Source organism: Vitis vinifera, chromosome 10 (genome assembly GCF_030704535.1).
Source record: "Vitis vinifera cultivar Pinot Noir 40024 chromosome 10, ASM3070453v1".
Taxonomy (NCBI): domain Eukaryota; kingdom Viridiplantae; phylum Streptophyta; class Magnoliopsida; order Vitales; family Vitaceae; genus Vitis; species Vitis vinifera.
In genome coordinates, this window is record NC_081814.1 from 1917955 (window position 1) to 1945305 (window position 27351).

Genomic DNA, 27351 nt, shown 5'->3' on the forward strand with positions numbered 1-27351 from the left:
ATCTTACAATCACAGTTGTTGTCCAATCAGTCGCCAATACAACACTGACTAGCACCCTTAACTATAATAAAAGAACAAATACTGAGTGTTGTCCATGTTCCTACTCTCTTACTTTACAATATTGAAGGAAAAATGAACAACCCTATTACATTGCTGTGACTGCATCCCATATGCTCTAGCAGCAGCATTACCAGGTACTCTTCCTTTCCCTTACACGTTGGCCATTCTTGTACATAAGGTCCTCATATTCAGCATAACCCAACTGTCACTGTTACAATGGGATGTGGAATACTTCATTAGATACATCACATATAGAACATAAATAATGGTTTTACAATTGGAACAAATCACATCAGCACACAACATGATATGAATTAATAAATTTTGGACAAACTAAAATCAACCCTTGGTCATTTTGGTACGTAGCAGCAGATAGGAAGAAACTTATCATGAACTATGAAATCACATATGACATGCGGCCATGATTGTATCTCTGACACTGTTGCGTTCATTGAGGACTATTTGCAGCACTAGCTAGAGTCTGTACATATTCGTCTTGTCCTACGGAAATGGGAAAAAATTATTCCATGCGGTTGGGAAAATAGCACTCAAATCAAAGGACAAATATGCAGATAATTAAATGAAACAGGCCAGCTGACACTGATATTAGCAACCAGCCTCTGAAAAATGCCACCAAATGATACATGGGAACATAAACTACAGTATGGTTGAAATGGCTTAAGCAATGTAATCTTACCAAATACATGGGATTTGAGTAAATACCATTAAAACAAGATGTGGTGCAAACATAGTTCGGACTTTGTGAAAGAACTGAATCAGCAGAGAAATATAATGTAACTCAATGAACATTGCAGGTGAATGGAAAAACACAAAACATTCAACTAGTAACGATGATTGGGTGACAACCAGTTAGTTGAAATAGAGTAATACAAGATCAGCATAATGCAATAAGTAGACAGATATGCATTTAGGGCAAAGGATTTTTGCAGGTTTTTCTGTTGTGGCCGGACATATGACAACGAGAGCAATAAACAGGCCGTTTATCTTGAAATTGAGACTCAATGCGCTTCTTCCTTGGCCTTCCGGGAGGACGCTTTGTATGTGGAGGCTTTAGAGAGAAGAACACCTCCCCGGTGATAGATCGAACCAAACCATCATCGTCCACAGTAGGCATGTCATGGGTCTCTATGCCGGAGAAAGAGCCCCCATATATCAACTCTTGCATTGGGTATTTGTAGCAATCATCGACGAAATCAGTAACATTTTGACCAATGGAAATAATGACGGCTGTGGCATGCTCACAAGGGATTCCCAACATCTGCCAACCCCTACAAGTGCATGTATGGTTCAGAATGTCTACATTCAACAAGGCTCTCCCGATACATACCCCAAATACTCCATTCTTGAACGGTGTGACTGGATACACCGCACCCTTTGCAATATTTTCCTGCACCTTAGCTTCAATTTTTGGCCCTATACACCCTTTCCAATTCTTAGACTCTTCTTGATGCTTCACAAGCATAGAAGCTAAATTGGACATGTGCTCCAATAAAAAGTTACAAATAGAGTGATGTCTTTCAATCCGTAACCAAGCATTAAATGACTCGGCAAGGTTCGTAGTCATTTTATCCCATCTTTGTTTTGGGAATTTTGACATGGCCCAATGGTGCGGCGCATTTTCTTCAACCCATGTGGCTAAAGCCTCGTTGTATTTTTTTAGTTCAACCATGGAAACGTTATAATCATGTTCTAGCCTTCCATACGCAATGCTATCTAGGAATTGCAATGCATTTTCTTTACCCTTGTTCCCTCGTGTGTTATGCTTGGACAAGAAACTACTAAAATTCTCCTTTAGGTGACGGTAGCAATAAGCATGGTTTTCAATGCCAAACACCTCAGGGACACTACGAAGCAAAGCATGATGTCTATCTGAGATAATAATAACTTCCTTGTTTCCCACAACTATCTTCAGTTTTTCCAAGAACCATAACCAATCTTCATAATTTTCCGACCTCATCACTCCAAAGGCTAAGGGGAACATGGAGTCATTAGCATCGTAAGAGGTGGCTGAAAATAGAGCACCGCCATAAGGCCCACTCATATGGGCCGAATCAATTGCAATGATTGGTCGACACCCCCTTACAAACCCTTCGATAGATATTGAATGAGCAACAAAAAGCTTCTCAAAATGGTCATCATTGGAATAACTTAGCTCAACACTCGATCCCGGATTTGTTGCAAGCATTCTTTCACACATCCATGGCAACAATTTGTAATAATTCTTGGGTTGTCCATAAATGCGCTCCTTAGCCTTCTCCTTCATTTTCCATGCTTGTAGGTAAGTTAACTGGATGCCATGTTGCCTTACAAAGTCCTTACAAATTTGGCGTGGTTGGTATTCAGGAGTAGATCGAATGACATCATCAATGACCAACGATGCACGAGTGGATCTCACTAAAGGCTGAGACAAGACAACATCTTCCAAGCAATGGTTATGCACATTTCGGAATGTGTGTACTTGAACAATGTTTGAATCCCCTATTGCACGCGCAGTGATTTTCCAAGGACAATCTTCAATTGTGCATACTACGGTCATGTGTTTTGGACTATTCCTTTTGTAAGAATATCGAAATTTTCCAGCCAAAGACATCAAATAGATTGCATCTCGAAACTCCGACGCATTTGGGAAGGTATGTCCACTACCTACAATTGAATGTTCGAACCGGCTTGGTTGAAGTTGAACGGTATTTGTCATAGCACATCTTTGGGAAAACCCAACTGACTGAATTGTGGGCGACTCATTAGAGATGTGTAATGGGGGCTCGCCAATAGAGGAAACATGAGCTGAGTTTGAAGCAACAATGGGGGTTGGGCCACTACAAAAAACATAAGGAAAGAATTTGATCATCCATCAATCTAAGTGTGAAAAGCGATTATACAAAAGGGAACATTATTGTGGAAGGACATCAGGTACCTAGTAGGGCAAATGAGGTCATCACCACATTCGGAACACTGGGAGATGTAGACATGACAAAACATGTCGTTGAATTTGAACATATTGACTATGTCGTCATCATTATGCAGTGGCAATAGACATGATGGGTCAAACTTGACTGTGAATTCCAATTTAATGGAATTGGAATCCAAGTTCAGTACACCACATACTTTTGAAACGAATTCAGATTGTGAGATATTCTTGCTAACAACACTGCAATTGGTCCGACCTCCCTTATATTCGACGGACCCAACAGCAGTCTTAACAAGCTCACCACCTTCATGAATGTAACAAAACATCTCCTCTTCCATTTCCTTATTGACATAAAGATTTGTTAAAAACAATACAACAACGAAAGATTGAGGAATTATGCATGTTGATTCCATAGACTTTAAGGTTCAAACATGCTAATTGGCTGATGCACACAATTAAGGTTCAAACATGCTAATTGGCCGATGCACACAAGTAGTGTACAAGTCCAACTACGGTAGTACCTAAGGATATCTAACCTAGTACTTAAAGATTACTAAGGTTAGACCTAAGGTTAATTAAGATAGTACCTATGGTACAGTCTCAAGTAAAGGTACGGGGAACCAAATGAGCAGAGTAGTCAAACACATAATGTCATGATAGCTTGTATGTGGAAGTGAATACAATTTAATTTATGCATGACTTGAAAACAGCCTGTAGGTCCTATGTTTGACAAACTGAACCCCATTGGGTTAACAATAAAGACAACTTTTATTCACATATGAATTATTTGAATATTAAAAAATGAAGTTTCCAATCGTCACACAACTTGTACCCAAGGTTGGCTCAGGTAGTACCTGATGTTGACTAATGCAGTACATACAGTCGATTAAGGTCGTACATTCAGGAATAATGAGGTAGTACATAAGCTTAACTTACCAGTACAATAAGGTTAACCAACTGATCACCAAAACAAACAATATATAGATAAAAATGCATTTCATCCATTCTGACCAGCATTCCCTATTTTCTATTTATGTTATGAAGGGAATTAAACCAATGCATGGATACCAATAGTTCCTATATAGCCTTTCCTATTACCATCTTCTAAAACGGATCTCTGAATCAATATCAATTACTAATCAACAAGAACATTAACATATAGTAACCATACATATGTTACTATATGTTTGAAGAAATGGGACGTGATCTGAAATTATACATATAAAACAAAAACAAAAAAACACAACAAAAACTTTAGCACCCATCAACCATCAATATAAAAAAAAACCCAAAAAACTGAGTAATTTGGAACAACTTTCCCATCTAAAAATCACCATTTATTAAGAACTTTTTTCGCTCTCAAAATGAAAACTTCATCCCGAAAAAATGTTCCCTTTTGGTCATCCATTGCATAGCTCAATCCAAAAACATAATCCAATAAATGGGTTTCACTAAAAATGCATTGTTTCCCAATACCCAAAAACACCACTAGGAAAAAAAAAATTCCTTTTTCGCTAATCAATTCAAAATATGTTTTTCTCAGTTCTAAACCAAAACAAAAACAAATATCTTTTTCAACGAAACAATTCCTAACTCATATTCTTGCCTTTACTTTATATCAAAACAACAGAGTTGAGATAATTTGTCAATCCAAATAAAACAGTACAAAATCAGAACAAAATCAGATTTGCAAAAAGACGATGATGATTCATTACCAACAGATTTAAAATTTTAGTACCAACTCCTAAATGCCAACATTTCAGCCACGCCTGGTTCAGAAAAAACCCACACAAACAGCAGATTTTCATGAATGAGAATGCGAATGCAAAACACGGAACGAATGGCTTACCTCGACAGAGAAAATCTAAGATGTGACAAATCGGATTAAGGCCTTCTCAACTGAAATTTGCTTCGCCTTGGTGACGGAGTGAAGAAATATGAGAGGAATGGGTATCAAATTAGAGAGAGGGAAGAAAGAACCCTCGGCTACACTATTTTTATGGGATTTTTTGCTTCGCCTTGGTGACCGAGTGAAGACAGATGAGAGGAATGGGTGCCAAAATGAGAGAGAGGGAAGAAAGAGCGGTCGATCGGCTAGGGTTTTCTTGTGGGAACCTCTGCTTCGCCTTGGTGACGGAGTGAAGACAACTGAGAGGAATGGGTATCAAATGAGAAAGAGGGAAGAAAGAACCGTCGGCTAGGGTGTTTTTGTGGGAAGCTCAACATTTGATTTTGGAGTTTTCAACCGGTTCAGTTTCAACCCCTGCTGAGATGGGTTGCTGATGTGGATACCTGGAGGGGCAATTTCGGTAGAAAAAATACAGAAGGCTCAGAGTGCATGAATCTGATATAAGTTTCCACATTGAAAGATATTTTTTATATTCCATAAATCTGGGTTCCAAAAACCATATATTTAACAAATTGGTCCATGAAAACACAACTTTCCCTAAATATCTGAGGATAATCTGACAATGGAAAAAAAAAATACAAATCATGCAGGTTTATATTTATTATGCCTGTTGTTAGTTTGACAGCAGGATATCTGTGGGGCTGACATTTACTTGGTTCGTCTGTCCTCTACCTACCAATTTGACAAAGGAAAACAGCAGTCTTATCACTTGAAATAGTAGTTGATGTGCTACATGCAATTACATTATTGCATGATGGGTGGTGCTAAAGAAAAAGTGGCAGGAAGAAGTAATAAGTTCTGGTTGTTCTGCTGGTGAAAACAATTAAGTTCTTTCAATATGTATAGATCTAAATAGAATAATTCTGCATTATTGACCTGAATTAATTGTGTAGTTGGTCATATTGGATTTGGAATCATGTCAGAGTCAGGTTTCACTGAGTAGTTCACAATTAGGGTGATTCATTTGCATCCTGATATGGAGCAAGCTTGGATTAAATCAGCTATGGATGTGGATGCAGAAGATTTGGTGTCATTTTGAAACTTGCAGAAAGAAGTTTAAGAAATTTAATATTTTTCTGGGTTAGCATTGCTGAATACCTGAATAACAATAGAACATTTTAATATTTTTGTTGATTAATGTGTAAATGTGGACATTTATAGAAAAATTAGAGAAATTTGTAAATATTGGGGAACAACAGAATCAACAGGCAATTTGAACTTAGGATCCTGGCATCTGTCAAATGCTTAGTTCATAAAGTTAAAAGAAATCAACCTTGATATCAGGAAAGTGACGATGTAGATAATCTCATTTATTCCCATTTTATTTTATTTTATTTTTTCTTGCTGCTGCTGTTGGAAGGGCTATCAGTAACTGCTGAGCTATGTGATGTGATCAGGAATTGGAAAATTGCAGGATAGTTAATCCTGATTATATTTGTCCAAAAAATAGTCAGTGATAATTTTTCATTAGATTTTGGAGGCAACTTGTCCCTGAAGTCGAGTCCAATTGCACCCATCATCAGATGTACCTCACTGCATTTGGAGATTTCAGTAGCAAGACATCTTCATCTTAAACTGTGAGTTACTAAACCTATGTTAGATTCTCTTTGGTTCTGCTTTTATCCCTTGGAATCAAGACCCCAGATCTTTTGACAATGTTTGAGTTGTTATTAAATGCTCACACACACACACACACAAAAGAAATTGTAAGTGCTTCTTTGTCATTGTTTTTTTGGGTCACATACCTTGTTCCAAAGTACACCACCTCAATGTATGATGTGTTCAAGGATGGTTTTGCTTATAGAACATCAAGTGGATTTGATTTCTAGAAGGGAAAGCTTCAATGATAATGATATAGTCTTTGATTGTTTTCAATAAATATAAATAGGTTTCAATGACTTATCATAGAAACACTAAATTGCGATATCGAATCTTTAAATATATGGATGTTATTGAGTCGCATTTGGTTGCTTGAATAGTTAATGCTGAGGCCTGCATGTGTATCCTTTGCCCATATGTACAATTTTTAGAATAGTAAAAAGGCAGTTGTACTGCTGCATACATCCCATTCATAAATCCCTCAATGTTATCTAAATGCATTTGAAGCCCATGCTCCAAAAGTCGGTAGTTAATTGCAAAGCCCCAACTCATTACACCACATGAAGAAGTAGGGCCACGGTTAGGTCATATGGCACTTATCATGTTATATATTCTAATATGTGAGTCGCATTGTGATATGTGGGTTATTAATTTTCCATGGAAAGTGACACTTATCTTTGTTCTTAATTTTCATGTTGTGACTTTGTTGAATCCTTCACAATATGTTTGGTGTCTAGAAAGCTTGAGGTAAAGAAAATAAAGAAGAAAAATATAGGACAAAAAATGGTGAGAAAAATTTATATTGGTAGTCTATAGAAAAGTTGAGGGAAAGAAAATTAGATTATTGAGGAATGTATCTTCTTGAAACTTCGTTCAGTTAGTAAGGAAAATGAGGAGAAAATCTTTCAACATTTTTCCTTCTCTTTTCTATAGTATTTTTTTCTTGCCTTTTTTGTAGTATTCAAACATAAGAAAATCATTTTCTTTAATTTTTTTTAGAAGCCAAACATAGTCTCATTTTCTTGATCTCAAATAAAACATAGTTTGGGATCTGGGTTACATTCTTCAAATCCTGCATCTCATGAATTATTGGGAACACTGCTGAAAGGTGAAAGAAGAAACACAGGTCTAGGAGAACAAGAAAAAGAGAAGAGAAAGAAAAAGGAGTTCTTTAGCTACCATACTACAATCTTTGTCCTTCTCCCACATATCTATGATCCAACAGGAAACAAACAAACAAACTACAATAGTTTAATTTTTGCACAAAATCCTCCACACTGCCACTCCACCAACTTTTATTTAATTTTCTTCATATCATAGTCACTCTAGTAGAATTTCCACGTTTCACTGAACCCTGCAAATTCAAACTCAGTGAGTAGCCAGTATCATAAGAGATTGTGAATAAATACTCTTAATTTTACGAAAAACTCAAAATCTAAATAACAAAATTCTAAATCCGAAAGAATGAAAGGTCATAGTGTGTAAAAAGAGATATTACTTGTTGCAGTCAACATTGGGGGTGACAGGAATGTTGATATTGAGCTTGCAAAGTGAAGGAAGGAGCTTGGTTCTGGCAGGCTTAACCCCAAAAGATGGGCCACTCTTCACAAAACATTGACACACAGCCCTCCTATCTGCAGTAGTAGTTGTTAACTTGTTCAAGCTTTGAGCACTGGCACAGCACTCACTGCTAGGCTTAGGTGCACCCACGCCCAACAAGAACGATCCACAAGGGATCAAAGCTGAGACAGCGTCACCACACGACACCGCATCCACCACCGGGCTGGCAATGATCAGAGCCAGGACCACCAACCCATGAACCCACACCATCTTCTCAGCCATTCTTTCCTCTTAAGAAGAAATGGTTGTTTGCTTGCTTAATTGCTTGCTTACATGTTTGGATTGTGAGGGGTTTGCTTTATTTATAATGCCTTGGGCTGGGGCCAGGGCATCTCACCTGTGGCTTATTATTAAATATAACTCAACTTACAGTTATTTTTAAGTGAAAATGGGGATAAAACAGAGCTTTGATTTGTTTGACTGCGTTTGTATCTGCATGCGTGTGGTAAGACTTAAGCGCTTATATTGATGGTTAGAGTTTGTTTAGTTCAAGGAATAATCTCAACAACTAACCCTGTCGTAATCTTACTAATAGTTCGATTGTCTTAATCTTATTAATAATCTGGTGGGAGTTCACCTAATGTCCATTACAGCATTTAATTTTTGTAAATGCATAAACAAAATAAAATTAAAATTAAAATAAAATTTAAAAGCCTTTTCATTACAACTTAGGATGTGTCTACCAAACAGGTTATATATATCTTTAACTAGGAAATAAATAGATATAAGATTACAACGTTTGGATATATATAATTTGGAAAATCTTACAAGATTTTTTTTCTCTATTATTGATTCTTGGAAAACAAATAAGGGAAAGAAAAAAGAAAAAAAAATATTTAAAGTTAAAAAGTTATTTTATATGGTTTTAAAAATTATTTTATTTATTTTTACAACAATTAAATGACTTAAAATATACATTTTTTAATTAATTTTAAGTATTTATATATATATTTTTATGATAAATTAAATGTGAGATTTTATTTTTTAATTTTTTTTAACTATTTTTCTGGAATCTTTAACTTGAAAAACTTAAATTCAAAGGAACCAAAGAAAGATGAAAATGAGGAGTTTTAAATATCACTCTACCTACCCCATTGACCAAAATTAATTTTGGTTCCTTGACATGATATGTTCAACCGACTTTTTTCAAAATTTCAGAAAGGTGATCGGGTGGTGGTGAGACGTTGATTTAAAGGGCAAAGAATTCTTTGTACCACACTAAATTAAAGACTCTTTAATTTCTTATAATTATTATGGTCTTATTTGGATTGATTTTTGAGAAGTTAATTTTTTTTTATTTTTTTTTAAGAATACATAAAAACATTTATAATTATTTGGTAATTCTATTAAAATAGTTTATGATTTAGGATGTTAATATAAAGATTCGAAAAATGTTCTTTTGATTAATTATCACTAAAATAAAAGAAGTAAAGAGCTATCTAAAATGGTGTTATGAGTTTAAGAGGTTGTTGGGGCTACTTGGGAAGTTGAGTGGGAGAGAGGTGATGATTTAATGAAATTAAATGCATCCAATAATTTGGTATAAAAATAGTAATAAAAAAAAGTGTCACAATTAGCATTTATCTACCATCACTCTCAAGTCAACATTCATTTAATATTTATTTATTTATTTATTATTTTTCTTGTTCCAAATTCATTTATAAGTACATGATAATTAAACAAATTTGAATGTTAAGTGGTTTGAAAAGGTTTTTTTTTTTTAAAAAAAAAATATATATATTTGGATATACTACACTTCAAAAAACATTTCCAAATCTATGCCATTTTGTCCCAACAAGACACTACATAATTTTTACGGTATTTTGCCAATAAGGATAAAAGACAATAGAAAATGAAAAAAATAAATTAAATTACTATTTTTTTTATAAATACATTCTTTTTAATTTACTATAAATATATCAAAAATCTTAGGAAAATGTGATTGCGAGGGGCCCTGTTTGAGCAGTGGGATTGATGGATATCAGTATGCATTTATGATGATTTCTAGAGAGCTTTCTGGTGAGCCAAGTAGGATAATATAAAAATTAAGAAGAAAGCAAATTAGGGAGAAAAAGGAGGGATTATTTGGACACCCTTTTTAAAAATAGTTTTCTTAAAATCAATTTTATTTTCAGTTTTTAAAACAGAAAAAACAAAAACAAGAGGGTTTTCGTATATTGGATTTTTGAGGAAGAATAGTTTATTTTTAAAATTTTATTTTAAAAAATAAATTTGAAATATATTTTTAAAATTTTTTATGGAATGTTATAAAAAATAATTTAAAAGATAAAACATATGTTAACATTTTTTGTATTATATATGTTTATATAGTATTTTCACAAATAAACAATATTTGATTATATATAACAAAATAAATTTTAAATTTTTTTATTGAATTTGTATAAAATTATTTTAAAATAAAATATTATGAAAATTATTCATAAATTTAAAGTATTTTCACTAATTTTAAACATAAAAATTAAGTTTTTGAAAATAAATTCCACAATTATTTTTAGAAATAGTTTATAGAAGTAAAATAAAAACAATTTTTACCCGCCTAAAAAAGCTAAAAGTGCTTTCTCTTCTTCTTCTTCTTTTATTTTTTTTTAAATAAAGAAGAAAACAAGAACAAATAAAAAAATTATTCAAAAGAAAAAAAATAAATTTTAATAAATATAAAAGTTGATTATTATATTTTTCATGTGTTTTCCTTTCTTCTGGCTTGTTCCTCCATGTTTCTTAGCGATGGACGTCTTCAAGAACAGACATGAGGAAATGCCAAGGTAATAGGTTGCTGCAAGAGGCGACAAAACAACCGATTTGTTGCTATTATATAGATTGATCTTCCATTCAGTTTGTTTTCAGATTTGAAGCATTGAAATCATCGAATCATCTGCCTCATCTGCCTGCAGCTGCAGGCTCACCTCCTCGAGATTTCCGGGTCCAAACAACACTGAAAACCAGGCTAATACTACACCACTCCAATCCAAACCAGACTTGAATTGGGAAAAAATAAAAATAAAAACCAGGAAAATCTCTCCCCACCCACTTGATTATTCATGGCTGTAAGTGTTTCTTTCATTCCTTTTTTTTTCTTAGCACTATCAATTTTCATGTGGATTTCTGAGAATTTGGCTCTGTTTTCCACTGTTTCATTTGCTTTAATGTGATGCCTGCCATCTGTTTGATTCAAATCTCTCCGGGTTTCTGATTTTGTGGTGTTTATTCGCTCTTTGGATTGACGGGTGTCATGAAATAATGAATTTATCTTCTTTGGTAGTTGTTTGTTGGAGGTTTAGACTTTAGAGTCATTTAATGCTGTCTTTTGAGGATAGTACGGTTGAGAAAATTTAATAGAGCCATGAAACTAATTAATTGAAGCTCTAGTCTGAACAGAACTCATCCGCCATGGAATTAAACCAGCTAAAAGCAATTAATTTAACAAGAGTTTTCCCAATTAGATACAAAAATTTAATGGAAATTTCAACTATCAAATGTTTGATTATATTGTGATGGGCCATGCTTACAAATGAGTTGGTTGCAGCAAAGATCCCATGTTCCAAAGTTCGGAAACTGGGACAATGACAATGTCCCATACACAGCCTACTTCGACAATGCCCGCAAAGAGAAAACCGGTCCTACTGGATTGAGGATAAACCCTAACGATCCTGAGGAGAATCCAGAAGCCTTTATGTTTGGGAGGAGTGAAGCCACTCCTCCCCATCATCTCAATCCACAGAAGCCCCCCCCAGAAGAAAACAACCAGGTAGAGGGGCACAGGAGGCGGGATTCTCACCGGAGAAGCCCTTCTGATCATCAGCAGAGGAGTGGGGGTACTAGTAGGAGCATCAACTCTGAATCTGGCAGCGAGAAAAGCAACTTGGATTACTCCCATCTCCGGAAGAAGAGTCAGCTCAGTGATGGTGGTAGTAGTAGCCTCTCTCCCTCGGTCCCAGGACCTTCGCATACTAGACTGAAAAGCATCGGAACTCCTCCGCCTGATGATCATGTAAGTTATTTGCATTGCCTAACAATTTAAGCTTTTTAGGTTAACTAATATACTTTTAGTATTGTCTCGAAGCTCTGGTTAACTAGAGGCCTCAGGTTTTTATGTGTATTGGGTTGGCAGGCTCATAGAGTGGCATCAGTGCCCAAATTTGGTGCTTGGGATGAAACGGACCCTACTTCAGGGGAAGGTTTTACTGTGATTTTCAACAAGGTCAAACAGGAAAGACAAGTTGCAGCTACCATGCTTCCAAGAGTGCCCCCACCACAAAGTGCTTATTCAAACAGCCAGAAAAAGCATCAAAATTCTTCCTCTGGATCAAAGGTGTGTTTGCATCACTACTTCATGGTTTATGTTGATCTTATGTTTGTTCAATCCAATAATGTTGAAGTGAGCTTTTTCTGTCATTTTTATGAAGTGATTCCTCTCAACCTTATGAACGTGTTTTAAATTTTTAGAAATTAATAAACTCAAAATGAATGATGGATAGCATTCATGTGTCACAACGAATTACTAGAATCAATTCCTGCGTAGAAATATGAAAGTTTGGTCAACTTGTGACCTCACTACCATGACGAGGATGTCGTGCCTATATAAAAAAACGATTATGATGTCAGTATAAAGAAGTTGTTTTTAGTACTTATAATTAACGACTCATCTAATTTATATGGATATGTTTTAAAATCATAAAGACCCAAGACACAAAACGGACAATATGAATGCAGGTGGACCTACACCATAATGTCATGTCTTCATAACTCTTGTTTGTAGTGTAAGTCGATGAGTTTAAAGCGAACAATATCTAAACAAGTCATAATAATTAAAAGTCAATTCTAGTTTTTGTTACCCATTTCTATTCGATTTTTTCTTGCAAACCAAACAAGGTATGAACTTAATATTCTTTTCCATTTTTATCTTCTTACCCTTGGCTTGATGCTTCCTTGTACAAATTTACCATGTTCTCATGCTGCCATGCAGATATGTTGCTGCTTTTCGGCGGGGAGGGACTGATGCACACGGCTTTAGCTTCTCAAGCCCCTTCATATAAGAAAGACACATTTTCATACATATTATTATGGGAAAGTTGTGTTTATAGGCTTCCATACGATAAATATATGGTTTTGAAACCCATATAATTGAAATATAGGTTTTGGTTGGTAATAAGAAAAATATTATAGGATTCATACACGATTTACTGTTTATATTTTTAATTTTCGAAATTACCCTTAAAGCCTCCTACCAGAAAAAAATTTTCTTTCTCTTGGGGGTTAAGGGTCTCCCTACCGGAAATTTTTTATTTTTTATTTTTCTCTTGGGGGCGCATGGCAGATCCAAGATCCAAAAAACATGGGGAGCAAAAAAACAACAATCTTTTTTGTTTTCCTTGGGGGTTTTGCAAGAATTTTCTCGGAAAGCAAACGAGGATGGGGCGGGGCGGCGGCGGCAGTTGAAAACACAGGAGCAGGCGGCAACGACAGATCCAGAGAAATTAGGGAGAAAAAAATGCAATTTTTTTTTGTTTTCCTTAGGGGTTTTTGTATGGATTTCCTCGGAAATCAAACGAGGGTGAATTTTCCCGGAAAAAGAATGAGGGAGGAGATCCAGAAAACACAAGAGCCAAAAAAAAAAGCAATTTTTTTGGTTTGCATGGTTCCCGGAAAACGAACGGGGGAGCGGCGGTGGCGGCTGCAGCGGCGGCAGATACTGAAAATGCAGGGAGAAAAACCAAAAAAAGCAAAAAAAAAAAATATAATATTTCATAAATTTAAAAAATAAAGGGTAATTTTGAAAATTAAAATATAAATAATAAATAGTGTACGAAATCTATAATATTTTTTTTATTATTAGACAAAACCCATATTTCAATTATAGGGGTTTAAAAAACCATATATTTCTATAAACACAATTTTTCCTATTATTATTATTCAATTTTTTTCTCAGCATATTGACAAAGGATCATCCAGAATAAATTTATTCTTTTATATTTATATATACCTTTGTCTTATATTTATTATTAGATAGGCTTAGTTTGAATTCAGCGTTTTTTTTTAAAAAAAAAAATAATATTATGGCTCTCTAGATGATCATTTTGCCATCAATTTTAATTTTTAACTAAAGTTAAAAAACATGACCTCTGATAAAGCAAAATTAAAGAGTCAAATAATATTTTTTTAAATAGTTTATAATCAGATTAATTACTAAGCTTTGATATTTTATGGTACCATTTAAATTATGGGTCTACTTGAATTGATGGGTGTAGGCTTTTTTTTTTTTTTTTTTTTTTTGGTTTTTTCCTTCATGACAATTGATTGACTGGGACATAAGTGGGCCACCTTAGAATGAAATTATTAGATGCAAATGTGGGCCTACCAAATGGCCTGGTTGGCAGATGCCGCTCAAGGTTTCAAACTTCAAATACATACAAGATTTAAATTACAACTTTAATTAAATTAGCCAAGAGGTAATCTTAACCGGTAATTCAACTTCCATCTTTTTATCCCATTTTTTATTTATTTATTGTGGCCCATGTAATATCAAAATATATTTTTTCGATAAGACATCATCAATCAAACATACAGAATAAAATATTTATGATTTTTTTATTTATAATTTTATCAAAATATTCATGATTTAGGGACGTTGATATCAAAAAAGGGGTAGAAATGTTTCAATGTCATACAAAATTTCGAAAATAACATAAAGATAAATTCAAACAATTTTTTATTTATGATAAATTATAAGAAGAAATCAAAATAGTTATATAGAATTATATTGATTATTATGTGACATAGTATCAATGTGTGTTATTTTATTATCAAATATTAGTATATGACCATATAAAACTTATATTATTTTTTAAATAAATAAATTTAATATATGTATTGTTAATTATTTTACCATTTATAAAGTTTTATTTAATTGTTTTATATATTTTTAGTCAATTTTCATGTATTTTTATATTAATGTTCCTCTCTATATTTTCAGCAAATCAAATCCCCTCTCTCTCTCATATATATATATATATATATATATATATATATAAATGGTGGGATGCATTGAAAAATGATGCATCTACTGATGCAGTCAAGCAGTATTTCCTCAAGAACCCCTCACAAGTCTCAGCCAGTGATGATATGTCTCAGTTTCTCCTCAAAAAGCAGCAGTTACAAGCCATGCTCGCAGCAGCTAAGACCCCTCAAGAGTTTCAGAAAATCCTTGATGAAGGAAGCTCAAGCTTTTCCCAAGAAAATTCTTATGCAGAGTCTGACGATTCAACAAGCTACCTTCCAGACAATGGTGATGACTGTGAAGGAATCCTTCCTCCCATAAGAAGATCTAAGTAATTATCAGCCTTTTGTCTTCCTTCAAGAGTATTTTACAAGCTTTACAGTTTCTGGAGCCAATGGCCAAAGACTTGCCATTAAGTATAAGTTAACAGATGTTCATATCCGTAACCATGACATCTGTATTAAGCAAACCTTTATCCTTGTTAAGAACCTTAAGGAAAAAGCCCTTCTAGGAATACCCTTCTTAAGCTCTATTTATCCCTTGTGGGTAGATAACCAAGGTATAAGAACTAAGCTTTTAGATAAGGAAATTCTTTTTGAATTTGCTAATCCAATTGGATGCATCACCCCTCTTAACCAAGAAATTAACCTTGTTGGGTTAGATGTCCCAAGTAAGATAATAAGCAACCAGTTCATGCATAATAACATTTTAAGCATTCCTTTATGCATTTCAAAATTTCAAACTGATATTTTGAATCAAGGAATTTTAAAAGTTGTTTTCACATCTGAGAAAACTATTAAGTATATAGCTTTCAAGTATAATTTAACTGATTGGATTATTTTAAAACCTAGTTTTCAAATTAAGTTTATTAAAGGAGAAAGTTTCATTCCTAATCACTCAATTCATGGAACTTGCAGGATTCACAAGAACATGGCCCCCAAGAAAGACAAACAACCTCTTAGGTCCATTAATTCTAAGGATTCCCATTCAGCTCTCTCTGAGAAATTCGCGCCTTTTTATGACCATTTTGAAATAGCAGATTCTTCCAGCCACTTCAATCATCACATTACTTCACCATCCACTAGTATGGATATAGACTCAAGCTCGGAATCTCTACCTTTTGTGGAAGATTCCTTACCCACAAATTCATCTTTTGATAATGCTAACACTTTGTCTGATTATGTCAATTGCATTTTTGAATGGCAGGGAAGGTATGAGACTCTTGAAAGAAAACTTGAGTCAGTCGACTTTCATAAGCTCATGTTAAACGCTCAAGCCTCATTTTCCCCACTGGAAAATGGTGAGAAAAACCCATTCACCCCACTGGTGAATGAGAAATTAAGTAAGGATGAGCAGGAGTGCATTATTTTTAGAATGTTTCACCAAAGGAATGAGATCCTGTCCACTCTTAAGCCAGATATTTATCATCTGATTTGTGAAAAAGCCAGGTCCAGTGCCGAAGAAAAACAAGTTTTCATTTCAGCATATCTTCAGGATCTGCATGTCCATCTCTCAGCTATTCCTGGTCTCTGTGTCCCAGGACTAAATTTAATCAAGGAAATGGAATTTGATGGTTCAAAGATTTGCAGAAATATTAACGAGCCGCTTCTGCATCAACATAATAACAAGCAATTGTGCAACTGCAATAGAAATTTCACCATCAGCAGAGTCTGCATTGATCTTCAGCATTATCAGCCTATTGACCTCGCTTTCAAAGAAGGAGTTATAACCCTAACTCCTGAAATGCTTCTTGAGTACGGGTTAGTCTACCAGCTTATTTGTTCAGATCCTAGTCAAGTAAGCAATTTTGGCAGAAAGATTAACTTAAGCTTAACCCAAGGCTTTAAGTTAAAAAAGAAATTTGCAGAAGCCATTTTCTTCAGCAAAGCTCCTGAATGGACTTCTAATGGCAATGTTCTTCCAGCCCAGCATTATGTTAATCTTCATTTTCAAAATAGAAGACCTACACTTTTGTTCACTCCCTTATTGCAAAATGAGATTTGCGCTGAACCAATTATTAAACAAATTAAGCATTGGAGGGCTAGAGTTATCAGTAGAGACTTTGAAGCCTACCCTAAAAATATGAGGCATCTCATTGCTGCGGATTCCCGTCATCAGATATTCTGCAGCAAAAAGATTGATTCTATATCATTCAAATCTACTATTCAAAATACTCAGCTCTTAATGGATTATCGTTCAGATTATATTCCCCCATGATCAGCATGCTCTTCCCAGTCTACAAGTCTACAGCAAGCCTTTCCAGCACAATTATCTACAGTTCAGCTTCCAAGCAACCTATCTTCTGTCCTCTCAGCCGAAAGCAAGCTTCCGGGTCAAAAGTCAATATTGCTACAGTTCCCTTTACTGTTCACTATTCACTATTCAAGCACGGGTATACTATTCATGGTTACTGTTCATGGTCGGTTACTATTCCTTTTTTGCCTATTTAAGGAGGCTCGGTCCTCATTTGTAAGGACGCTTCATTTTACGCTTCATTTTACGTTTCATTTTTCTCTCCTAAGCTGAAGCTCTCCCTTCTCTCTTCTTTCTCTCTCTTCCTTCTCTCTTCTCTCTCTCTCATCATGTAACCTCTTCAAGCCTTCAAGCTTTCTTCAAGCTTTCTTCCCTTATCCATTGTAAGATATTTCTCCTTATGTAATATATAAGTATGTTTTGATTACCTCCTATATGGATGGTTTTTAATTAAGTTTTATTTTTCATTTTATATTTCATTTCATTTTATGTTCTGATACCGCCTATATGGTCGGTTTTAATTAAGCTTTATTTTTAAGTTTATGTTTTTATTTTGTACCGCCTACATGGTCGGTTTTAAGCTTATGATGAACTAACAAGTTTTTTGGTTCCTTCTCTTTAAATTTCTTTGATGGATATCTTTTGTATTTTCTAACCCTCTTCTTTGTTTTGAATCCCTGGCGTAATTCATTTGTTCATTTGCATATGACCTTGTCCTGGGTGTCTATGGTATCAGAGCCATGTGGGAGGGAAGTTGGGTCCTTGTTTTGGGTGTTCTTGGACTATCCTAGGATAGGTAGCAGTGTGCCTGGGAGCGCGAGCCCTGCCGGTTGAGCCGTTGTTAGCCGTGGATAGGCGTTTGTTAGGCTGTAAGAGGGTTGGGGTGACGTCTCATAAGGTTTGTCAATCTGCTATTAGGCTCTAGATCAAAAACCCTAAAATGAGTTCAATTTTCCGAACCATGTCTAGGAGATCCAGTGATTCTCAAGATACTGTTGTAAACAGTGAAGAGATCAATTATCCTAAGATTCAAAATGATTTAGATGATTGGAAGTTACCCAAGGTATCTAATCAGGAAATTTATAAGAAAGGAACCTTTAAGTTCTTCACAGATTATACCATTAAGACCTCTGAAATGACAGTCAGTTTAGAGCAAGACGACCAAGTCATAAGACTTCTAGATAACAGATCCGTTGAAAAGCATAAGAAAGATGGCTATAATTTCATACACTTTGGTATGATTCAAGTAGCAGCTAAGCCTTTGACAAGATTAGGTTTAAACACCGCTATTGTCATGTGTTTAAGGGATAATAGGCATCTCGAATATAGAGATTCTATTATAGGCGCAGTCCAAGCTGGACTGAATGATGGCCCAGTTTATTTCCAGTGTTATCCTAACTTCACAGTTAGATTAAGAGATGCAGACATCTTAGATTCAGTTGTCCTGCATATTAAGACTCATGGCTTTAAGATCAAACCAGGAAACAGTCCTGTTTCTATCATAACCAGGTTTGCCTATAAGAGCATGAACACAAGTGTTGGATCTGGGGCTCTTTGCACCAGTCCTAAAGGTGAGACCACCTACTTTCACTCTGATATGCTAGATAAGTCGGATTTCATCATCCCCAAGAAGATCTTGTGGAAAGATGTTGATTTCCCTGAAAATTGGCATTTTGCTAATGCTGTTCCAGCCATAGCACAGCGTTCTGAAAGTATTGAACAAATTGTTCAATATCCAGATGGAGGAGGAGAACTGGTCTTCTCCAAATCTTTCAGACATTCCAGCAGCCCTAGAGTTTCTGTTTATGAACCCTCTAGAGCTTCAAGCTCTTCCATCCCAGTTAGAACCACTAGGGAAGAAGGAGGATCCAGCTCAGGAAACCCTAAGAACGTTAAGCTTACAGGTGTCAGAAGTTACACCAATGTGGCTAGACCATTTTACAGTGAAGAAAATGAGTCTACTCAGGAATCCCAACAGGATGAGTCCCCTGTTATGTCTCCTACCTATTCTCAGATGATTAACACAATAAGCCTAAGTGATGAGGACTTTGAGATCAACAAGGATCTCTTAAGAAAGGACTTCTATTCTGAAGTCAATAAGCAAAGAAATGATTGGTTCTTTAGCACTATCCCTAAGGTCATTAGAACCATTTACCAAGAAGAATTCTATGCCTACTTAAGACAAGAAAAGAAAAACATTAAGTTTTGGATCTGGTTTGAACTCTTCAAACAAGAGGAATATCCAGATTATCCCTTTAAGCGTATAAAGGTTACCAGTAGTAATAATGAAAATAAGCCATATGAATTCTCTAAGGATTTCCAAGAAAATCCCCAAGTCAACCAAGCTTTTGTCGATAGGATTAATCAGAAGATTAAGGATAATCTTATTACTCCTTTGACTGATCAGCCTGATAAGAGAATCAACATGATTAAAGGTGATATTAGTTCAGAAGAAGAAGCTGATGAACTAATTAAGATGTTTGAGGAACCCCATAATCAAATTATTAACAACTTGGAAACCTTTAAGACTAGGAATTACTATCCTAGGCCTACTTTTCCTGACATGCAGTTTGAGGAAAGAAATCAGTATACTCAAGCCTCATACACCAGTGGTACTATCTATGAATGGAACATAGACGGTATGACCGAGTATAACATACTCACTAAGCTTCAAGAAATGACCATGGTTAGTACAGCCTATAAATTAAACAATAGACTGCCAGATCATGCTGTAGCTCAGACCATTGTTGCTGGGTTTACAGGTCAGCTTAAGGGTTGGTGGGATAATTATCTCACCTCTGATGATAAGAATAGTATCCTTAAAGCCTATAGGATCAATGAGAGTAATGAAGTTGTTAAAGACGAAGATGGCCAAGATATTGAGGATGCAGTGGCTACTCTAATCTACTCAATATCCAAGCATTTCATTGGAGATCCTGCAAAAATTAAGGATAAAACTGCAGATCTCTTAACCAACCTTAAGTGTCCCAAGCTTCATGATTTTAGGTGGTATAGGGAAGTCTTCCTAACCAAAGTCATGCTAAGGTCTGATTGTAACCAGTCTTTTTGGAAAGAAAAATTCATCTCAGGATTACCCAAGCTTTTCTCTGAGAGAATTAGGATCAAGATAAGGGAACAGTATAACGGTCAAATCCCTTATGATAAGCTAACCTATGGTGAGATCATAAGCATTGTCACTGGTGAAGGGATTAAGTTGTGCAATGACTTCAAGCTTAAGCAACAAATGAAGAATGAACAAAAAATCTACAAGAATGAATTTGGATCATTCTGTAGCCAGTTTGGTTTCAGCCAAAAAGAAACTATGCCTCCCTCTAAGCAAAAGCCAAGCAGGAAGCCTAGCAAAGATAAGTTTTACCACAGTAAGAGAGGTACCCATGACAACTATAGGATGAATGATACTAAGCATTCAAGGCACGTCCAAAGAAGGGTCAACAAAGATACCCAGAAAAGGGTAGAAACTCCTTTAGACGTCAAGCCAATTATCTGTTTTAAGTGTGGCAAAGTTGGCCATTTTAAGAAAGATTGTAGAGTTAAGCAAAAGATTAATAACTTAAGTGTCTCAGATGACCTAAAAAATATGCTTTGTAAAGTAATGTTAAACTCAGACTCTGAATCAAGGAATGATTCAGATAATGAAGATGATATTAATCAACTAGATAGCAGTGGCGATGTTTCTAGCCAATCTTCTAGTGACCAAGATGTTTGTATTAAGGGTAATTGTAATTGTCGTCCTAAAACCATAAATGTCATAAGCCAAGATCAGGAATTCATCCTAGATACTTTAAGAAAAGTTGAAGATGAAAAAACTAAGCAAAACCTTTACGAAGTTTTTAAGAAATCTGTTGTTAAGGTAGAAGCCAAGAAGACTGTTAATCCTTATAACCTTAACGATATCTTAAACAGGTTCGACCAGCAGTCTCCCAAGGATGTCAGTATTAAGGAACTTCATGAAGAAGTTAAGCAGCATAAAAAAGAGATTAAGGAGTTAAGACAATTCATAAGTCTAGGTCTCTCTGATCTCCAAGATCAAATCAATAGAATTGGCAACCAAGAAATCCATACGGATGTTCCAGAATCATCTCACGTTAATGATAATGAGACAAATACTTTTTTGAATACTGTAAGTAGGGTTATCTTCCAGAGGTGGGAAATCTCCCTTACTATAGTAGTCAAAGATAAATTTGTCTTTGATATTATTGCCTTGATTGATTCAGGAGCAGCTGAAAATTGCCTTCAAGAAAGTTTGGTTCCTATTCCTTTATGCGAAGAGACTAGTGAGTCTCTATTTGGAGCCAATGGCCAAAGACTTGCCATTAAGTATAAGTTAACAGATGTTCATATCCGTAACCATGACATCTGTATTAAGCAAACCTTTATCCTTGTTAAGAACCTTAAGGAAAAAGCCCTTCTAGGAATACCCTTCTTAAGCTCTATTTATCCCTTGTGGGTAGATAACCAAGGTATAAGAACTAAGCTTTCTGATAAAGAAATTCTTTTTGAATTTACTAATCCAATTGGATGCATCACCCCTCTTAACCAAGAAATTAACCTTGTTGGGTTAGATGTCCCAAGTAAGCTAATAGGCAACCAATTCATGCATAATGACATTTTAAGCATTTCTTTATGCATTTCAAAATTTCAAATTGGGATTTTGAATCAAGAATTTTTATTAAGAATTATTTTCAAAGATTTTGAAAAAATTAAAAATATGACTTTTATGTATGATTTAATTCACTGGTATATTATTTTAAAATCTAAGTTTCAAAGTTACTTTATTAAAGGAGATTATTTCAACCCTAATCAACTATCTCGTGAATTTTGCAGGGTTCATGAGATCATGGCCCCTAAAAAGAATACCCAAGCTTCTAGCTCTCAAAAATCCCAATCCGGTCAAGCTAACCAATCTCCTTCTACCCATAAAATGCTTTGGAGTCAACAAGTTGAAGAGGAAGAAGCACAACTTTTGGCAAAGCTTCATTCTTCTAAACCTATGCATGAATCCAGCCATATGCCTAACAAAATGTTAACCTTATACTATGATCATTCTGATCATTCTAAACCTATTAAGGCAACACAATATCCAGCTACCTCAGGGTCTCAGACCTTTAAGCAGGTTACTATGGCTAATCCCTCCCAAAAGGAATTAGCAACAAGCTCTTCTTTTTCAAGCAAACAAATTGTGGTGGCTGCCAACCCCACACCTCTTTCAACAAAATCAAGATATTGGCAAAATGATTTAAATCAATCTCTTTTAGTTATTGAAAGAGAATTTTTCTCTGAAAACCCCAGAGAGATTGCTGCAAAAGCATTTCAAGAAAATTTTCATTATCCCTCTGGTGATATTTTAAAAACAAGAGAGTTTTATGAAGCAGTCCTTATGGAAACTGGTTCTGTTAAGATTAAGCATCACGCTGATAAATTCAGCAATATAGGCTTGGCATTCTCCACCTGCCATATCTATAAGATCCTTACAGTCAAGCAATGGGGTGGAAATCCTAATCTTTCAAGGGAATTTTCTGAACCATCTAAGCCAAGGTTTTTTAATTATTGGGATTATCAGAGAGCATGGTTTAATGCTTTTCTGATCCAGAATAGGGACTTCCATCATTCATGGATGTTCTATTTTCCATCTAAGAATCAGCTTTCCTCTTTCCCATTTTGGTTCTACAGTTGGTGGATTTATTACGGTCCAAATATTAAGATTCTTCCTAAGCCCATTCTGGATGGCTTTGAGCTATTCAGAAGTTCTTTTAATATTCCCAGAGAACTTTCAGCTTTTCCCCCTTTACTATTCTTTTTCAGCAATTTTGGCCTGGCTTGGATAGTCCAGTGGGACTATATTATTATTACAGACGAATCAGCAGCCTTTCCATCCCTGGGAAGGACTTTTAAAACTAAATGGTGGGATGCATTGAAAAATGATGCATCTACTGATGCAGTCAAGCAGTATTTCCTCAAGAACCCCTCACAAGTCTCAGCCAGTGATGATATGTCTCAGTTTCTCCTCAAAAAGCAGCAGTTACAAGCCATGCTCGCAGCAGCTAAGACCCCTCAAGAGTTTCAGAAAATCCTTGATGAAGGAAGCTCAAGCTTTTCCCAAGAAAATTCTTATGCAGAGTCTGACGATTCAACAAGCTACCTTCCAGACAATGGTGATGACTGTGAAGGAATCCTTCCTCCCATAAGAAGATCTAAGTAATTATCAGCCTTTTGTCTTCCTTCAAGAGTATTTTACAAGCTTTACAGTTTCTGTTCCAAAAGCAGCAAGCATGTGTCTACACAGTTTAAAGCAGCTTGCCAGATGTCTTCTCAGCCGAAGAAGGTTGTTTCGGAGGATTTCGGTATTAAAGTGAATCTTACTATTCACTGTTCACTATTCACTATTCAAGCACGGGTCTACTATTCATGGTTACTGTTCAAGATTCCTTTTTTTTTGCTTATTTAAGGAGGCTCGGGCCTCATTTGTAAGCACGCTTCATTTTACGTTTCATTTTTCTCTCCTAAGCTGAAGCTCTCCCTTCTCTCTTCTTTCTCTCTCTTCCTTCTCTCTTCTCTCTCTCTCATCATGTAACCTCTTCAAGCCTTCAAGCTTTCTTCAAGCTTTCTTCCCTTATCCATTGTAAGATATTTCTCCTTATGTAATATATAAGTATGTTTTGATTACCTCCTATATGGATGGTTTTTAATTAAGTTTTATTTTTCATTTTATATTTCATTTCATTTTATGTTCTGATACCGCCTATATGGTCGGTTTTAATTAAGCTTTATTTTTAAGTTTATGTTTTTATTTTGTACCGCCTACATGGTCGGTTTTAAGCTTATGATGAACTAACAAGTTTTTTGGTTCCTTCTCTTTAAATTTCTTTGATGGATATCTTTTGTATTTTCTAACCCTCTTCTTTGTTTTGAATCCCTGGCGTAATTCATTTGTTCATTTGCATATGACCTTGTCCTGGGTGTCTATGGTATCAGAGCCATGTGGGAGGGAAGTTGGGTCCTTGTTTTGGGTGTTCTTGGACTATCCTAGGATAGGTAGCAGTGTGCCTGGGAGCGCGAGCCCTGCCGGTTGAGCCGTTGTTAGCCGTGGATAGGCGTTTGTTAGGCTGTAAGAGGGTTGGGGTGACGTCTCATAAGGTTTGTCAATCTGCTATTAGGCTCTAGATCAAAAACCCTAAAATGAGTTCAATTTTCCGAACCATGTCTAGGAGATCCAGTGATTCTCAAGATACTGTTGTAAACAGTGAAGAGATCAATTATCCTAAGATTCAAAATGATTTAGATGATTGGAAGTTACCCAAGGTATCTAATCAGGAAATTTATAAGAAAGGAACCTTTAAGTTCTTCACAGATTATACCATTAAGACCTCTGAAATGACAGTCAGTTTAGAGCAAGACGACCAAGTCATAAGACTTCTAGATAACAGATCCGTTGAAAAGCATAAGAAAGATGGCTATAATTTCATACACTTTGGTATGATTCAAGTAGCAGCTAAGCCTTTGACAAGATTAGGTTTAAACACCGCTATTGTCATGTGTTTAAGGGATAATAGGCATCTCGAATATAGAGATTCTATTATAGGCGCAGTCCAAGCTGGACTGAATGATGGCCCAGTTTATTTCCAGTGTTATCCTAACTTCACAGTTAGATTAAGAGATGCAGACATCTTAGATTCAGTTGTCCTGCATATTAAGACTCATGGCTTTAAGATCAAACCAGGAAACAGTCCTGTTTCTATCATAACCAGGTTTGCCTATAAGAGCATGAACACAAGCGTGGGATCCGGGGCTCTTTGCACCAGTCCTAAAGGTGAGACCACCTACTTTCACTCTGATATGCTTGATAAGTCGGATTTCATCATCCCCAAGAAGATCTTGTGGAAAGATGTTGATTTCCCTGAAAATTGGCATTTTGCTAATGCTGTTCCAGCCATAGCACAGCGTTCTGAAAGTATTGAACAAATTGTTCAATATCCAGATGGAGGAGGAGAACTGGTCTTCTCCAAATCTTTCAGACATTCCAGCAGCCCTAGAGTTTCTGTTTATGAACCCTCTAGAGCTTCAAGCTCTTCCATCCCAGTTAGAACCACTAGGGAAGAAGAAGGATCCAGCTCAGGAAATCCTAAGAACGTTAAGCTAACAGGTGTTAGAAGTTACACCAATGTGGCTAGACCATTTTACTCTGAGGAAAATGAGTCTACTCAGGAATCCCAACAGGATGAGTCCCCTGTTATGTCTCCTACCTATTCTCAGATGATTAACACAATAAGCCTAAGTGATGAGGACTTTGAGATCAACAAGGATCTCTTAAGAAAGGACTTCTATTCTGAAGTCAATAGGCAAAGAAATGATTGGTTCTTTAGCACTGTCCCTAAGGTCATTAGAACCATTTACCAAGAAGAATTCTATGCCTACTTAAGACAAGAAAAGAAAAATATTAAGTTTTGGATCTGGTTTGAACTCTTCAAACAAGAGGAATATCCAGATTATCCCTTTAAGCGTATAAAGGTTACCAGTAGTAATAATGAAAATAAGCCATATGAATTCTCTAAGGATTTCCAAGAAAATCCCCAAGTCAACCAAGCTTTTGTCGATAGGATTAATCAGAAGATTAAGGATAATCTTATTACTCCTTTGACTGATCAGCCTGATAAGAGAATCAACATGATTAAAGGTGATATTAGTTCAGAAGAAGAAGCTGATGAACTAATTAAGATGTTTGAGGAACCCCATAATCAAATTATTAACAACTTGGAAACCTTTAAGACTAGGAATTACTATCCTAGGCCTACTTTTCCTGACATGCAGTTTGAGGAAAGAAATCAGTATACTCAAGCCTCATACACCAGTGGTACTATCTATGAATGGAACATAGACGGTATGACCGAGTATAACATACTCACTAAGCTTCAAGAAATGACCATGGTTAGTACAGCCTATAAATTAAACAATAGACTGCCAGATCATGCTGTAGCTCAGACCATTGTTGCTGGGTTTACAGGTCAGCTTAAGGGTTGGTGGGATAATTATCTCACCTCTGATGATAAGAATAGTATCCTTAAAGCCTATAGGATCAATGAGAGTAATGAAGTTGTTAAAGACGAAGATGGCCAAGATATTGAGGATGCAGTGGCTACTCTAATCTACTCAATATCCAAGCATTTCATTGGAGATCCTGCAAAAATTAAGGATAAAACTGCAGATCTCTTAACCAACCTTAAGTGTCCCAAGCTTCATGATTTTAGATGGTATAAGGAAGTCTTCCTAACCAAAGTCATGCTAAGGTCAGACTGTAACCAGTCTTTTTGGAAAGAAAAATTCATCTCAGGATTACCCAAGCTTTTCTCTGAGAGAATTAGGATCAAGATAAGGGAACAGTATAACGGTCAAATCCCTTATGATAAGCTAACCTATGGTGAGATCATAAGCATTGACACTGGTGAAGGGATTAAGTTGTGCAATGACTTCAAGCTTAAGCAACAAATGAAGAATGAACAAAAAATCTACAAGAATGAATTTGGATCATTCTGTAGCCAGTTTGGTTTCAGCCAAAAAGAAACTATGCCTCCCTCTAAGCAAAAGCCAAGCAGGAAGCCTAGCAAAGATAAGTTTTACCACAGTAAGAGAGGTACCCATGACAACTATAGGATGAATGATACTAAGCATTCAAGGCACGTCCAAAGAAGGGTCAACAAAGATACCCAGAAAAGGGTAGAAACTCCTTTAGACGTCAAGCCAATTATCTGTTTTAAGTGTGGCAAAGTTGGCCATTTTAAGAAAGATTGTAGAGTTAAGCAAAAGATTAATAACTTAAGTGTTTCAGATGACCTAAAAAATATGCTTTGTAAAGTAATGTTAAACTCAGACTCTGAATCAAGGACTGATTCAGATAATGAAGATGATATTAATCAACTAGATAGCAGTGGCGATGTTTCTAGCCAATCTTCT

The 27351-nt window shown here is 35.6% G+C and overlaps 3 protein-coding genes across 6 annotated transcripts; 1 reads left to right on the forward strand and 2 right to left on the reverse strand.

Annotated features, from left to right (window-relative positions):
* Positions 1-988: 988 nt before the first annotated feature.
* LOC132254460 (uncharacterized) lies at positions 989-3327 on the reverse strand. Its single transcript, XM_059740161.1, has 2 exons — positions 2996-3327; positions 989-2897 (listed from the first exon to the last, which is right to left on the reverse strand). Exons 1-2 carry the CDS (start codon positions 3325-3327, stop codon positions 989-991), a joined length of 2241 nt encoding a protein of 746 aa, XP_059596144.1.
* Positions 3328-7645: 4318 nt separating this feature from the next.
* On the reverse strand, positions 7646-8438 carry LOC100854121 (non-specific lipid-transfer protein). The gene is made up of 2 exons (XM_003635261.4): positions 7996-8438; positions 7646-7851 (listed from the first exon to the last, which is right to left on the reverse strand). The coding sequence occupies exons 1-2, from the start codon at positions 8337-8339 to the stop codon at positions 7842-7844; spliced, it is 354 nt and encodes a 117-aa protein (XP_003635309.1). The 5' UTR covers positions 8340-8438; the 3' UTR covers positions 7646-7841.
* A 2379-nt stretch (positions 8439-10817) lies between these two features.
* On the forward strand, positions 10818-13308 carry LOC100249030 (RPM1-interacting protein 4). 4 transcript variants are annotated; one of them, XM_059740078.1, is made up of 5 exons: positions 10818-10900; positions 11030-11182; positions 11662-12126; positions 12247-12447; positions 13102-13308. In XM_059740078.1, the coding sequence occupies exons 2-5, from the start codon at positions 11177-11179 to the stop codon at positions 13132-13134; spliced, it is 705 nt and encodes a 234-aa protein (XP_059596061.1). In that variant the 5' UTR covers positions 10818-10900; positions 11030-11176; the 3' UTR covers positions 13135-13308. The 4 variants fall into 4 exon arrangements, with proteins under 4 accessions (XP_059596061.1, XP_010647143.2, XP_059596059.1 ...); XM_010648841.3 differs by having other exon boundaries at positions 10827-10900; positions 11036-11182; XM_059740076.1 differs by having other exon boundaries at positions 10828-10900; positions 11036-12126.
* Positions 13309-27351: the final 14043 nt, after the last annotated feature.